We start from the raw sequence: 16,077 nt of genomic DNA, 5'->3' as shown, positions 1-16,077 counted from the left end.
CTACTTTTCTCTTTTCCATTTTTCTTTTTAGAGTCCAGGAAACAATTTCCAATTCCGTACTCGCAGCTGAATCTATAATGAATGGAATTCCACAAGAATTGCAGCGGATATGGTATCTGTGCTCACCGCGACAAGAAGAGAAGAAAGAAACCGAAGCGACGAATCTGAAACGAGACAGGATCACCTTTCTCGTGCATGAATCTCAGGAATAGCTGAGTCCAATCTCAGCCGCCGCCGCCGCCGCCTCCTCCTCCTCCTGAGGATCTATGGTCTCGTCGCCGTTGTCTCTCAAATAGAGCAAGAGCAGTCATGATAACCATCAGCTCGAATTCTTGCCCATAGTTTGCATAGATCTCAAGCTTTCCAGACTTCGTATAGCCCCAAAGGCTGCTCGTAAACACGGCAACGAGCCGATCAGTCGCCTCATCAACAAGCTTGTAGTTGCGCCAGGAAAACATCGAAGGCTTTGTATCCCCAACTCCAACCGAATGTGTGCTCTTCCAAATGAATGCTCGCCGTTCTACCCCATACTCGGAGTGCAGAGACATTTGAAACCGATATCTTGCATGAAGGTGGCTGAGAGACACGAGATCTTCCCAGTTGACTGAATTCGGCGTATCAGGATTTCCCAATCCAACTTTGAAATGCCTCGAGAAATTCAGGAATTTGCAGACTGCGAGTACCGGTGCTTCTGCACTACTGCCCGCATGAACGCTGAGATCGGATTTCTTTGGTGTCCATGTGGAATTGCAGACGTAGTATAGCTGTTCCTTATTGGCATTGTGGACGTTATAATCATGGCGGAAGAGTGTGTGATATACATGATAAAGGCGGCAGGAGTCGTCTCTGTTCGAAGGAACTGAACCAAGAGACTTGCTCTCAGTCATTGTGGTCTGATAAGTACTGCACGAATCCGCGTGGGTGGCATCCTCGGTGCCATAGGTTTTCTTGGAGCGACTCATATTCGTGGACGGTATGATCCTAGGAAAAGATCTGAATTATCCAGGAAGACCAAGAATCTTTATAGTCTGCTGGCCGGTTAGTGAATACGAAGCGTTCTTGAGTTGAACCATTGATCACTCCATAGCAAGGCTTGGTTTAAACACTATTCATCTCGATCTGAAGGAAAATTTCCGTTTCCGGTAAATCGAAAGGAAGGCAATGCCCATTTGATTGCCCGAATGATCGACATCGGCTGCTCTGTTGCCAGCAATACAGGCGGTTTCCATGGCTTATAACGGGGTTGAGTCTGTCCCAGTGTACTCCGTACCTAACATATGGAAATGCCTTCAGAGGCGGTGCCGAGCTTATCCAATCACAAAACGCAGCGAATACGATCGACCCAAAGCGGCTAGACCAATCTGGCACCCAGAACAGCCAATCACAATATCATTGCCAAGTCAAATATCACACGTGACTACAAACAGTCACATGAAGTCACATGACATAGAATCTGGGACGCCAAGACCCAGCGCGCGTCACTCGATGGAGAGCAATAATGAAGCTGGAGAAAAAATGGCAAAGTGTTTACGGCAGGGTGATGGTCGCTGCTGATTTGACCTCCTTAAACTCGCTTCTCAGCCTGCCACCTGACTGGCAGCTACTCCGCATCTATTCTCCACCTTTTTTTTGGCAGGAATCGCCTGCTGCGAGCTGGAAGAGCAAGAAGAATCCCAAAAAGATAGATTTCATTCCCCGGTAATCAGTGTCGCTGGCACTGGTGCCGCTGCTAAATAGTGCCATTACTCCTCACTCTCTCTACCAGCTGATACCCTCTCAACTGCAAATATGAGCTTCCAGGTACCTTATGGATCGAGTCCGTCGACACCAGACAAATCTCGGAGCTTTCTCAGCGACATCTCGGCAACTCCTGGAGGTGCTCCTCCTTCCGCAACCAAGTCCTTCACTCCTCGAGGCCCTCCTCCATCCACCATATTCGGAAGCTCTCAGATGAGCTCAAGATCGCAGCTAGATTCTCCCCAGTCCCTTTTCACCAAATCCGGAGGGATCGATTTCAATGACAGCATCTTCAATTCCTCGGTGGGATCCTTCCATCAGCCAGCACCGCGAGCCAAAAATGCTGCCTCAGGGAAACCCTCCGCGCAGTCGCAGTCTCTTTTCAGTATGACGAACAATACTCGATTTGGCGAATCGACCCGTTTCGGAATGTCGAATGGCTTTAATTCACAAATGAATGCAGAGACCAAGGCTGATGACGAACAAATGATACCCGAAGAGGAAGACGATGTCCAGGAGGAGGATGAAATGGACATGGGTAACGCCGCACACCGATTGAGCTTCTTAGACTCGCAGTTTGGCAATTCCACACAGGCGCAGCTTACGTCGCATGGTCAACGAAAGTCAATTTACTCAAACCCGGGCAATGCCAAACGGCCGAAGCTCGACGAAAAATGGGCTCAACAATCACCGCTGCGCAAGGGTAAATTGTCTCCAAAGAAGGACTCCCCAATTCCCTCGATCGTAGGGAACTTCGCCTCTCGAGCTGGGCCCGCGTCGGTCAACGAGCCAAGTGACGTGATCATCAGCACCGAAGACGAAATGTGTCGAATGTACGACGAAGTAAGACAATCTGAGTTTACGAATAGAGACATTCAAATTATTCTCTCCGAGGTGTGCAGCAGACTCACAAATTCATGGAAGCCATCCATGGAGGGAAGCCTTGTCCCCAAAGCACCTGGCGCAGGGACGGACATTGGACCTGGGGATCGTGCTCCTGATGTTGCCAAGGCCAGCTTTCTCGGTTCTTTACTGCTTCAACTCCATCATCCGCCTCTGTCGACCCCCAAGCAAGGGAGCCTCAGCAATAATCTAGGATTTGCGGCTCCCCGGAGTCTAGTCGTCACGGCCTCAAAATCGGATACGCCTACGCCAATACCCAAGGTTCTTTTGGACTGGCTTGAAACCTTTCATTCTTCTCAACACGAGGACTTGCGAGCTTTGAAGGAAGTTGAGCCTAATCCCACCGCATCGTCCAATTTCTGGAAGATTGTCAATGCAGCGGTGCTACGTGGGCGCTTCTCGGAGGCGGCAGATATCCTGCGGTTGGCGGACTTCAATTATGCCAGGTCAGCTTTGGAGGATGGCTTACCGCAATCAGGCTATCGTGGAGCACAGCTGCAAAATATTCAGAGATGTATCAATAAGGCTCTTCAAATTTTAGAGTCAGCTCCCAGTATCCACTACGATGACTGGGATGTCAAAGGCGCGGAGTGGGCGTTGTACAGGAAACGTGTCACAACGGCGGTAACAGATCTGGAGGAATTTGCGGAGGGAGGAGAGCAGCAATCGGTCGAGCCCCCGGCCACGGACAATCGCTTTCAGGCAATCAATTTTGGGCTGAAGCCTAGTCCAGCCAAAGTCGACTTCTCTTTCACCAAATCTGCGCGCATGGCAGAAAGCCGTGTGCCTTGGACAATCTATCAAAGTTTGAGATGTCTGTATCGTATCATACTCGGTGATGCCAACGCCATTCTGAACCTCGCGCAAGACTGGATCGAGGCCACCATTGCGCTTACGGCTTGGTGGGATGGCGAGGATGATGAGACCGAGCAGGGGAAGGGCGATGTCCCCCGCAGAGGCATATTCAGATCCCAGGCCTTCCGCGATGCCAACGAAGACCCTGTGAATGTCTATCTGCAGCGTCTGGATCTTGCCTTCCGTAGCGCTATAAATGAGGAAATGGCAGATTCCAGTTTCAGGGTCAATCCATTGAGTAGTCTTGAAGTCGGCCTGGCTTCCGTTTTTGAGGGCAACGTTGACGGTGTGCTTGAGCTTATTCAAACATGGTCATTGTGTATTGCCTCTGCTGTAGCTGAGGTCGCTTCGATTGGCGGCTGGCTCGAGACAGAGAGAGGAGCGAAGCCACTGCCGGGTCTCAGTGAGAATGACCTAATGGTCCTCTCGTACGGTCAGAACGGGAATGAACAGAACAAGCGAGTTCGCAAGGATGACGTTTTAAGCACCTATGCGCTCGGCTTGTTCAAACGACATACGATTGAACACACGTCCGGCGTTCGTGATGGCTGGGAGCTTGCTCTGGAGGTTGTGAGCCGTCTAGATGACGCGGAGAAATTGCAGAAGAGTGTTTCGGAATTACTTGACAAGATCCCTCTTGACAATGTTGAGCAGTTGGACAAAGTTGTATTGCTTTGCTCCGAGCTTGGTCTGGATAAGGAAGGAAGGAGAGTGTCTGAGGTACGCCCATGTCTAAGTCCCACCTTTGTTGTGCCTCTTGATCTTAGAACTGACCGTCTGGAAGCGATTTGGTGATCAAACGGTGGAAAAATCTGATGAGTACGGTCTGGCATTGGTGTGTTACGCTCGCGCGCACAGCCGTCGAAAGGTGAAGTCGGTTGTCGACCTACTCATCTCGTACAGCCTGGTTCAATCACGTGCATATCCTACATCTGCAGATCTTGATGAGCAGCTGAAGGCACTGATCAGAGACCCAAAGACCTGCCTTTCGGCGATTGCGGGTTCTGATGAGGACGCTGCAAGCATCCTCCAATTTTATTTCAGCGGATATGCCACTCTACGTCGGTTTTATGAGATACGAGATGAAGCGATCGGGCTCAAGGAGGGACAGCGACCTCGGTTTAAACCCTTAGCCAGGCGCAGGGCAGCAGCCCAGGCTTTGGTTGCAGTAATCAGCAGCGCAGCAGATAGTATCTACGGAGGACTCTATGATCCTGGTCGTGACTCTGCGGTGCAAGTGGATGGGCTTCTGACACTCTTGGGAGAGGCCTTGCCGTTAATTGATCGTAAGTGGTAGTTGTTTATTTTGACGCATGATCTTCAGAGGCTGACTTCATGATAGAAAACACTCCGGTGCTTTCTATGTCTCAACAATTCACTATTCTCTCCGCAATTGAGGATTTGGAAACGGTCACACCCCGGGTCTACTCCCAGTGCGAAGAATGTTTCCGCTCTGCGCTCATCGAGTATCACTCCTCTGAGCGTGCATCGTCCGGTGGTCGATCCTCCTCTGAATCCTATGTTCTGCCGCCGTCACCCCGGGCACTTTTGAAGAAATCTGTATCCTCGCTCACCGCATCTAGCACATTTTCCTTAATTGGCAGTGATATGATTGAGAGCGCTCGGAAGCGAACCATGTCTGGCTCGGGATCTGTGACCGGTTCAGGTGTGTTGGTTCCTCGTCCCGGAGATGGAGCTCAAACAGGATCCTACGAGCGCGGATGGGACTGGCGAGCTGCTTTACCGGAGGACATCAAGGGAAAGGAAGTTCTCAAGATGATACGGTTGGGATTAGCCCGAGGCTTGAGCTTCGGTGCTCTGGGGCCTGTTTGATAGAGGCGACTTGCGCATCGTTCTTGTCTAGCATGTACGTGTAGGGGTATTTGTGGGCACCATATCTTTTCATCAACTTGGGCCATAGTCCATACGATTGATCTTTCATGGAGGGTGGGAGGAGAATAGTAGCAATGACAGTCCCCGGATAGTCAGGACGGAAAGCATTGAATTCCCCAGGCATCAATAGTAATAATAACCTGGCCACAACAACTTTCCATCTTAGCTTCTTCCACCACCCATCATTGCCGCACTCTTTTCATCTTTGTTTCATCGAAGGATCATCCGTGAATACTATTGACAATCGAAATTCAGACTGACCTTGAGAACTAACCGATAATGTCCATTAATAAAGCGCTCCAAGGTGCCTCTTGAACTCCTAGCATTGGAAACTCCCGTTAACGCCAAGATTATCAATATTCATTGATTATCTCTTTGAATTCGGACACTCCAAACGAGCACTATGTACCCCTCTTATAAGATACAGGCCGAGTAACACATCGCGTCGGTATCAAGGTCAGAATCAATGAACAGCGGTCTAGACCGGGGAACAATAAGCCCGAAGAGCAGCACTGAAACGACGGCAGCTGAAGATACGACTATGTAGCAATGATTCTACCAACTTCTAGTTTGCCAAATCACTCATTTCAGTCACCGAAACGCTGCCCCAAGTCCTGGTGGCAGCTTCGCAACTCCATTGATTGGATGATGTCATGTGCGAGAGGATGAGTCAGGTCAGATCATGTGGGGGCTTCAACGGCTCAGCCCTTTCAGACAGGGCAAATGAATCCCCACCGTTTCCTCGGGTCAGCCTTGCGGGTTATTCTTGTCTTTGGGGAATGGTACAAGGTTCAAAACCAGGTCGGACATCCCTGAGGCTAGTTGCATCTGGCGGGCAGTGGTCTGTGACTCAAACGGGCAGGGCTGAGGAAGAAGCACTTGATTTGTCCGACTTGTATCAATTCTTCAAGCCCATGCGCCATCCTGCATGGCCATGCTCACCGATAGTTGTGCTAATATCGAGGCTCAACTGCAAGCTGAACCTGCGGGGTCCTTTTTATTACTCTGCCATATTCTTGCACCACGTCAAGTGAATTTGTCAACCGGGATAGTGGCCCTTTTTTTACGGAGCGACTAACTCGATGAATCTCTAGTGGAACGAGAAATAGATGGTTGGCGATGTTTACTGGCTACCCAATCATTGCAGGTAGAAATAACTTCGACCTATCTCAGGCAAGGTCCAATAAGGCCTTTAGGCCTCCAAAATTCATGGCACGATGAGCTGAAAACCCTTGCAAGCACGATCTCGTGCTTGAAGACACACCAATGATGTTCCGCCAAGGAGTGCCCAGCTCCGCTTGTATCAACCTTGAGGGTTTTTAGAGCCTCCTAGTCTTCAACGGCTCCGTCGCGGTGGATATCCAAACTTGGAACTCAGCATCAGCTGTTTTCACAGTTGGTACAACGTTCTGCAACATGGCCAACCAGTTCGGCTGTTTAGCTGGGCTAGCAAATTGCCGACCTTCAGCGCAATGGAACCCCACTGATCAACTATGCCCCTCGGTCTTGTCCGCGGGAATGACCCGTCAGATATGGTTTGGTGTTGATTGTACCCAATGACCTATTTCCGTCTTTTTTTTTTTCTTTGCAGTTCACGACTTGTCTTCTCGGACTTGAACAATAATCGATACGACTGCAAAAAGTCCCGGCTAAGACCTAAATGGATGCCTTGCATCAAATCCGGTCTGCACTTGCTTCAATTGCAGATTGAATAGGCTATGCAGCCTTGATGAAACCCGGCTTCCCATTTCGTTTTGTCCTATTTTTGACCATTGTCATGACATTCCTTGAGAGGTCGCCTGAGTTCTTCAACTTCATATAAATAATCTCTTCCCAATCGAGCCAACCTTTGTGTGTCCTTGGATGGCATCGACATATTCTAATACATTGAGTCTTTTCTTGCCTTCTCTCTTGCCTCTTCTCTTGAGCATTCGTTCAACAGCACTCTCTCTATTGGCACCTGTCTACGCTGGACGTCGTCATCCACCCCACAGATATACTGAACATTCTGTCGCGACCTATCGAAATGTGTTATCAGCTCGTGGAACGTTATTCGGTGTGTGGGTGTCTTTACTTTGAACACGCGGTCGACCCGTGTCAAGCATACGCTCAACGGGGCCACACTGTGCAAGTGAAGACAGTTTTGGTCGGATATGCCTGCGAGAAACATTCTACGAGACGGAATGGAGCTACTGGCGGCAATCGTTCCGCGACGGGGTACTCCAAGGGATATTGATTTCGTCGAAGGATACCGGAGTAGGCTGCGTTGAACGCAGTGCTAGCTTCAATAATTTCTCTTCTGTGCTCTGAGAGCCGATCTCGGTGCGCTGTGTGATTAATCGCCTTCTCATCGACAGTTTCACTTGGCAGCCTGGAGCTGCCATCACTCTCCGACATGGCCAGCCTTGAAGGCTGGCAATCATTTTTTGAACCCACGACACAATAACAATATTTGGCCTCTTTGTTCGACGGATCTGTCCCGGCTGGACCTGGACCATGCCGTTTCTCTCAGACGACCACTCGACTCTCTCTTTTGTTCTCAGTCTGATTGGATCAAGGGCGAGCTTTCACCGATGTTACGGGTGACACGATGCGGCATGGGATATGAACACCTTCGAGCTCTGTATACTTGGACTTGGATTGATATAGACATGCTTTGACGGAGAAAAAGGTTATCCAAAGCTTGCATGGGATGGAGTTCAGCATTTCATGGGCGCTGCTTTACTATCGTTACACGTCACACATTCATTTTGCTATTACATTCTGGTTTGTTGCCAGCGTTCTCATTTCGGGGTTTTCATTTGATTTCATGTAAAATTATCTGGCCAGTCCAGTATAGTATAGATAGCCATCAAACACTTGTCCTACCTACGAGCCCGTGCAATTCCCTCGTCCAAAAATAAAACCGCTCCCTCTACAGCTCCCAAGCTCTCGAACAAACCTGCATCCTCGTTCCAAACTTACGAGTCTTCCAGGGCACATCCGTCATCCCACACCCAACCTTCTTCCCATGGATGATGATACTGCCGTTTGAGCTTGTCAGGGGTGGTGCCTAGAGTGGGTAAGGCGGGAACTTACGGACGGAACGGTGTTTCTCTCCACAGTGATTTGAGAAGTTCGATGGGGGAGGTAGATGCCTGAGGTGATTTGGTTTCCGTTGGCTTATATGTCACTGCTTTCTGGGAAATCGAGGGATCCTGTCATTCTGCTGGTTCCTAATTTACTGTAGATAGGCGGGCTGGTTTCTTCAGGACGGATTATGGTTGTGTGAGACTGTGAGAGACGCCTGCCTCAAAGTGTACTGCTGGCTTGTAAGGGGATAGATGACTCGGGATCTCCGTTAGGGGGCTAGAAGGCATTCGAGTTAGATTCTATACCCCCGAACCCTCCCTGCTTATATCTACAGTATGAGTGTAAAAAAGTCAAATATATATTTCCATCAATATATAATTTCGTCGTAATCTCATTAATCTGGACAGCGTTATATATTGGGCTCTAGGGTATGGTATGTCGTAGCAAGCTGCATGCCTCCAGAGAACAGCCTTCCAGATCACAAGTCATCAACTTTCGTTCCGCCTGGCCATATCCCATTCGTGCAGGACGAAAGAGATATGGAGCGGACAATTGTCAGTCGCACATATATCCTTTCCCTCCTCACAGTATGGTCACAAGGACGGAGCGAGTCCGGTTGCCCTCGTGTCGTCAACGGTAAGGTCCCGGTCCGGTTGACCGTCCCATTCTTTGGAACGCTTTCTTTTTTTCTTTTTTTTTCTTTTCTTTTTTTCTTTCATTCTTCTCTGCTGAAAAGATCCATCACAAAATTCATGCCAAAGGAGTGACTATAGTTTTGCTTAAACAAATCGAATTGCTCGAAACATGCCGAGCCCAACGATAAGCTTGTATTGTTGCATTGACCGAGGCGCAAGGGAAATAGTCGATCTCCCGTCTCTGTGATGGAAGGTCCTCCTGAGAGGACAAGAGGGAGATACGGGGAACTGAGAAGAATCAACGTATTTATCGGCGCACAACGATGCCTTGACGGCGCACGGCAGTACGAGCCCGGCGATATTCTTCATCGCTGTCAGACTCGGAGCAGCTGGCATCTGAAGACTCAGTGACATAACCACAGCGGCTGCCACCGCAGTCGAGCTTGACGCGGTCACCCTTGCGAGTGATGCCATACCGTTCACAGCGGCAGATCGGGGTGGGTGGGTCACTCATAGAAGACAAGGACGACGGCGAGGTGCTGCCCGACGACCGAGAAGACAGGGAAGAGCCGACAGAGCTGGGCGGGCTGTTGGAGTACGAGTACTCGTCAGACATGCGGGAGCCGGCAAAGCGCCTGGTCAGGTCCTCCATGGTGGGAGCAAAGTCGGTTTCCCGGATCTGTCGAGAAGCGTAGGGCTTGGAAGGCTTGGGGTGGTGGATCTTGGATGGAGACAGGGCTCGGCCCTTGACGACGTCGTTGGAACCCCGGCGTGTCTTGGGAGCAGGGTTGGAGCTCTTGCCACCGGGGACATCGAGGATGTTGAGTTTACGGCCAGTGGTGGGCTCAACAGTGTACTCAACAGCGGGATCGTGAGAGACATGGTAACCATCCATGATATACTAGACCATCCATTGTTTAGTCAACTTCCCTTATCAATTCGGCAGCGGCGAATACTTACGTAGTACCAGTACCGACCACCCAGCTTCAGCATCGAGGTCTGGAAGCGGAACTTGCCAACCCATGAGCCCGGCTTGGAATCATCCCGGGAAAGAGGAATTTGACGAGAGTAGTTATCCCAGGAGCCGACCAGATGGACGGTTTTGACGTTGGAGGAAGTCCGGAGAGAGAACTTCAACTGAACAGCGGTCATTGTGGCGGTAGATGATTGAAGTAAAACTAAAGATTATATTATTTGGGAAGTTGAAAGAGCAAGTAGATATAAATCGTTAAATCAGGGCCTCGAGTAAAAGACTGCCAGAGTCTATTCAATCGAAGTCTGTTGGTTGGTTGGTTGGTTGCTCGTTGATGGGCAGGCGGTGCAAGGCTCACAACGAGTGCGCTTCGTTCTCTTCCCAGGCTGACGGGAACCAGTCCACGACAGAATCAGAATCAGAAAAGATTAGAGCAGTAAAAAGACCGTGACAACAAGATCTGAGCAAGTAGGCTGAGCTGGAAACGATAATCAACAACGTCGGCCGGCGACGAGGATTGAGAACCGTGTGAAGAAGATTGTATAATCTAGGAAGTATCCTGAGCAAGGGTAAATAAACAAGAATACCAGAGAGCACAGCTCGTCTGGCAGAGCAAACTGGGGGAGGGAAAGATTTGAGGATTTTTTTTGATATAGTGTGGGGGAAAGTAATTAGTAGTATAGAAGATGCAGTAATAACAACAATAACAAAAACCAGTGCAACCAGTGCACAGGATACTTCCAAAGAAAAGGCAGCTCGAACCAACAAAAGCTTGCTGGAGAAGAAAGAAAGAAAGAGAAGGAGAAGAGAAGGCTCGTCAAGTAGACAGCGGCTACAGCACCTTTAAGGCATTCTCAGTATCCAGACACCAGTAGATTCCCGGTTACTGTTGGTGTTCAGTAAGACGAAGGGAGTTGGATGGCCTCAATCTGCAGGTGGAGAAGATATCTATGGATGCAGCCAATCAACATGCTCATTTGCCCATCTTCAGCTGTTAGAGTGCGGCCCCGTTCTTGCTGGCGGGTAAACAATGAAGATGATTGGCTTCCATACAGCGAAGAGGGGCTCAAAAATCGTCCAGTAGCCAACCACATAGCAGCGCAGAACACCAACCACCACCCTGGATTTGGCGCCTGTTATCCACTGTGATGAGGCCATCACCAATCGAGGCTTCTGGCAGGCCTCCCATCAGCAACCACACGGGCTGTTTTCATGCACACTATCAGCTACTTCACTTCCTGCAGTATCGACATACAGATCAGTAGCAGCTCTTAAGGTTCATGACAATTCATCATGCATGGAGAGAGGGGAAGTCAAAGTCAATAAATCCTCACCCTCATCGACGTCCTCGTCCTCTTCCTCTGATAACAACTGTGTATGACTACTAGGCTACTACTGAGTGATAGGAGCAGTTCAAAATGATTCTAGTTTTCGCTGAGAACATAAAGAGAAAAAGAACCAAGGCACTCACTTCCCCTTCAGGCCCATCTTCCAGAGCGGTCGCATGTAAATCACAGTCGTATCAAGTCGAGATAAGTGACAGTCCATCTTGCATCCTTTGTACGCCAGAGAAATGCCAAAAGGGAAAAGAGTAGAAAATCAATCTGTTCTCTCTCCGTCAAGATCACAAAAAAAGGGGGGGCGTTGAATATGAAAACTCGTAGTTAATTAGGGTGACTGGGACGAAAGCAAATATATGTTTTGGTCAAGTCGTAGGAAAGAAGAAAAAAGACGAAGATTGTACAGAAGCCCCTTGGTCTCTGTCCACTCAACTTGTGCCTTTATCTTCCTTACCGCACTGACACGCCAGAACGATTGGTAAACATGCGAGCGGCGATATTCATCGCGGCCAATTCTTGGAACAGAAGCTTGGCCGCATACGGGATATGCACCTGCGAGATCCTGTGCTTGTTGTTGCACAGTCGACACTCAAAGAGTCCCTTCTTCAGTTTCCTGTCATGCGAAATGATTGGTTAGCTAGTGCTTATTCGTTATGCAGACAGACTATCTGCAAAGGGTTAGAGAAAACTTACGCAATCGGGGTCATGAGTCCACAGTCATCGCAGATGTGGACACGGAACGGGTCGGAGACATCAAACAGACGCTCCTTCAGGAAGGCGCTGGCACCGTGCGCAATCATACAATCACGTTCCATCTCTCCGAAACGCAGACCACCGTCACGGGCTCTACCTTCCACAGGCTGCCGGGTCAGAATCTGTGTCGGTCCACGGGCACGGGCGTGGATCTTGTCGTCGACCATGTGGCGCAGACGCTGATAGTACGTTGGTCCCAAGAACACTTGCGCAACCAGCTTGCGTCCAGTATGCCCATTGTACATCACTTCGAAGCCACGAGACTGGTACCCGTGCTCCCGAAGCAGACGAGAGATTGAGTCGACAGTAACATCAGTAAAAGGTGTTGCATCACCTTCGAACCCACGTAATGCCGACACTTTACTGAGCTGACACTCGATCAAGTGAGCAATTGTCATACGAGATGGAATAGCATGCGGGTTGATGATAAGATCGGGGGAAACACCCTCGCGTGTAAACGGCATGTCTTCCTGCCGGTAGGTGATACCAATGGTACCCTTCTGTCCGTGACGAGAGGCAAATTTGTCTCCGATCTGAGGAATCTTTGTCGTTCTCATGCGCACCTTGACGAACTTGAGGTCATCATTGCTGGTAGAGACCAGGACTTGATCCACAATACCATTTTCAGTGCTTCTTAATGGCGTCGACACATCCAGCTTGGTATGTGCCTTGGTTCGCTGGCCAAGTTCCTCCGCCTCGGGTGCCAACGGGGCGGTCTTGCCGATGATAATATCCTCTCCGGAGACACGCACACCAGGGGCAATGATACCGTCCTCATCGAGCTTATCGTAGGTGCCCTTTCTCATACCGATCGTATCCGAGCGCATGGGCTTCTCAAACCGCTCGACAACAGTCAGGCCAACCATTTTCTCGCTATCCGTGTATGTGCGATAGAAGAGACTTCGGAAGAGACCACGATCGATGCTGCTCTGGTTCATGATGACCGAATCTTCTTGGTTGTATCCGGAGTAGCAAGCAATGGCGACGATGGCATTCTGCCCAGCTGGTAGTTCACGGAATCGAAGGAATTCCATGGACCGTGTTGTGGCTAGCGGTTTCTGCGGGTAATAGAGAATATTTGCCATTGTCTCCATTCGTTGGTCAAAGTTGGTCAAAAACACACCCATGGCTTGTTTGCCCATTGCAGACTGGTAGGTATTACGAGGCGACTGGTTGTGGTCCGGGAAGGGAATGATACTGGCACAAACACCAAGAATCATACTGGGGTGAATCTCGCAATGCGTCCAAGTGTGTGCCTTTTGACTGAGGACTGAACGAACACGCTTGTTGGGATCGTCTTCTTCCGGAAGAGCGTAACCCGCCTGAAGCTGTTTGGAGATTTCGAGGTCTTCGGGGGTCATAACGATCATAATCGTCTCTTCTTCCTCGGCATCGACATACTCGACAACTCCTGACTTGACCAAACCATCCCAACCGAAATAACGTTCCCTGCGATCTTCGGGATCAAGGTCCGCGGGTAGTTCTTTATCTTGCTCTAGCTTGCGGATATGATCCTTGTTGAGCACCAGCGAGCCGCAGTTCTCGCTCTTAGGGTCATTGTCAACGACGAAAAGTGGTCGACACACACGCCCAGCGTCTGTGAAGATCTTGAATTCACGCTCACGAATGTCCCGAATCAAGCTGACCTCGTGAGAGATCATGTTGCGCCGACGCAGAGAGAGCATGGTGTTGACCAAGTGCGCGGGATCTCGGTGGACACCGACCCAAACACCGTTCACAAACACCTTCGTTGCATTGGGTGTCACCTGAGGCTCAAACTCCTCAAGCACTTCCATGTTGCGCTGAATCATGAAATCGATGATGGGCTCGCTGGGTGTGCCGACAGTGATATAACACATGAGAGCCAGGTTCTTGACCAGACCACAAGCCTGACCTTCAGGAGTTTCTGCAGGACAGACCAAGCCCCAATGGGTGTTGTGAAGCTGACGAGGCTTTGCGATCTTACCATCACGACCAATTGGCGTGTTGGTACGCCGAAGATGTGACAAGGTGGAGGCATAGGTGTAACGAGACAGTACCTGCGAGACACCTGCCTTCGAACTTGCTGCCTTTTTCTGTTCTCCCCAGTTACCGGTGGCGAGGGCATATTTCAGACCTCCAGTCAAGGTACTAGCCTTGATACCGATGTTCAGGTAGATTTCACGATTAGTTTCCACACATCTCTGGACATATCGCTGGAGATCCCGAGTCACTCTCGTGAACAAAACTCGGAAGAGATTGGCAAGCAGAGGGCCAGCAAGGTCAAGCCGCTTCTTTCCGAAGTGATCGCGATCATCTACATCGCGACGACCGAGAGCACACTGCAAGAGTCTGTGAACCATGTAACCCAGGAAGAAGGCTTTTCGCGTCTCACTACCCTCGCTCTGGGAGATATGGGGAAGTAACTCCTTCTGCATAATCTCTCGTGCGTACCTGACACGACGCTCGTGGTTCATGCTGGACTGAGAAGATCCACGTTTGGCGATGAAATCCAAAGCGACCTCGCGGTCTTGGATGACGAAACCTTCCTCGATGCAAGGCTTCAGCATCTCAAGCATGGGGGTGTCATTTCTGTCGTAGCAAATATGGTTGAGGATATCCTCGTCCGAAACCACACCCAGTGCTCTGAAAACGACAACAATGGGAATATCCGTCTTAACGTAGGGCAGAGTCGATCTGATCGTGGGGCCAAATCCGCCTTTCGCGCTGTCTCCCTTAGCAAAAAGCTTGAGAGACAATTGTGAAAGTAGTCGAGAACCCTTCTCGACCGCACTTCGAATCTCAGCAACGTAGGGTGTAGGACTTGGTGGCGCCTTCTTGAAAACTTGCACCGTGTTTCCGGCGCTTCGCTCTTGAGCAATTAAAACCTTCTCACTTCCGTTGATGATGAAGTAACCACCAGAGTCGTAGGGGCACTCGTTCCAGTTGTAAAGCGCCTGCTCGCTCAGATCCTTGAGAATACAGTACTTGGACTTGAGCATAATAGGCATCTTTCCGATGAACACCGTCTCCTCCTTCGCCTGATCAGGGGGGAGCTCTTTCTGTTCCCACTGCAAGTATGTCCCACGGGCCTTTCTATCCTCATCCGCATCTGGCGCCGCGTCGTCCTCATCACGATCCGCGATCAGCCGTTCCCGACCTTCCATGATTCGCTTTGTGATGCCGAGGTAGAGCGGACTGGCGTAGGTGAGATTTCGCAGACGAGCCTCCTGAGGCAACATGATGGTAGTCGCACCATCACCTTCAGTGACCGAGGGGCGAGAGAGCATGACTGTTCCGAACTTGAGCTCGTATCGACGGAGAACGACGGGATCGTCTTCATCCTCGGAAGGAGGAAGCGTCTGGTCGAGTGTGACCTGGCCTTGTTCCTCTACCAGCTCCTGCATCGTTGATGAGATGAACTCATCGAAAGAGTCCAGCTGCTGCGACACCAAACCCTTCGTGTCGAAAAAGGAGGAGATAACCGTCCAGCAGTCCTCCGACGTGATCCCCTCCTCCATCTCATCATAGAACTCATCCTCGTACGCATCATCGTATTCGGCCATTTTGACGGAAATCGGATTCGGTTTTGAGGCGGTCGATCGATGTAAGAATGTGTTGAGCGCAGGGAGGGAGCGACGCGCTCAAACAAGAAAAGATTCCTCTTCCGTGTTGATCAACTGCTGCGACGAGCAGTGACACCAGCGTAAGTGTGCTCGAAAAGCGACACTTAAGACGTTCGCTAAGCCGGGAATCTCAGTTTGATTGATGGAAAGTGAGAGATCCCCTGCAGCAGAGGATGTTGGATGAAGCAAAGCTGGACGCTTCGATTCTCCGGTTGCTGATGGATCCTGAGCAGAGAGCCGCCACTAGCGCCTCGACCCCCCGAAGTTGGCGCTAGTCCTTGACTTGAATAGATTAGCTAATTAAATCACGT

At 50.1% G+C, this 16,077-nt stretch overlaps 4 protein-coding genes across 4 annotated transcripts; 1 reads left to right on the top strand and 3 right to left on the bottom strand.

The window, feature by feature from the left end:
- Positions 1 to 29: 29 nt before the first annotated feature.
- AFUA_7G01950 (uncharacterized protein) lies at positions 30 to 1,268 on the bottom strand. Its single transcript, XM_741644.2, has one exon. The coding sequence runs from the start codon at positions 960 to 962 to the stop codon at positions 225 to 227; it is 738 nt and encodes a 245-aa protein (XP_746737.1). The 5' UTR covers positions 963 to 1,268; the 3' UTR covers positions 30 to 224.
- Positions 1,269 to 1,486: 218 nt separating this feature from the next.
- On the top strand, positions 1,487 to 8,473 carry AFUA_7G01940 (putative nuclear pore complex subunit Nup85). The gene is made up of 3 exons (XM_741645.2): positions 1,487 to 4,215; positions 4,280 to 4,781; positions 4,838 to 8,473. The coding sequence occupies exons 1-3, from the start codon at positions 1,789 to 1,791 to the stop codon at positions 5,326 to 5,328; spliced, it is 3,420 nt and encodes a 1,139-aa protein (XP_746738.1). The 5' UTR covers positions 1,487 to 1,788; the 3' UTR covers positions 5,329 to 8,473.
- A 703-nt stretch (positions 8,474 to 9,176) lies between these two features.
- On the bottom strand, positions 9,177 to 10,980 carry esdC (GTP-binding protein EsdC). Its single transcript, XM_741646.2, has 2 exons — positions 10,056 to 10,980; positions 9,177 to 9,996 (listed from the first exon to the last, which is right to left on the bottom strand). The coding sequence occupies exons 1-2, from the start codon at positions 10,245 to 10,247 to the stop codon at positions 9,403 to 9,405; spliced, it is 786 nt and encodes a 261-aa protein (XP_746739.1). The 5' UTR covers positions 10,248 to 10,980; the 3' UTR covers positions 9,177 to 9,402.
- Positions 10,981 to 11,411: 431 nt separating this feature from the next.
- Positions 11,412 to 15,994, bottom strand: AFUA_7G01920 (DNA-directed RNA polymerase II core subunit RPB2). Its single transcript, XM_741647.2, has 2 exons — positions 12,102 to 15,994; positions 11,412 to 12,021 (listed from the first exon to the last, which is right to left on the bottom strand). The coding sequence occupies exons 1-2, from the start codon at positions 15,704 to 15,706 to the stop codon at positions 11,859 to 11,861; spliced, it is 3,768 nt and encodes a 1,255-aa protein (XP_746740.1). The 5' UTR covers positions 15,707 to 15,994; the 3' UTR covers positions 11,412 to 11,858.
- Positions 15,995 to 16,077: the final 83 nt, after the last annotated feature.

Source organism: Aspergillus fumigatus, chromosome 7 (genome assembly GCF_000002655.1).
Source record: "Aspergillus fumigatus Af293 chromosome 7, whole genome shotgun sequence".
NCBI lineage: Eukaryota > Fungi > Ascomycota > Eurotiomycetes > Eurotiales > Aspergillaceae > Aspergillus > Aspergillus fumigatus.
Note: the sequence above shows the minus strand (reverse complement) of the source record. Positions and strands in the feature narration are given on the sequence as shown.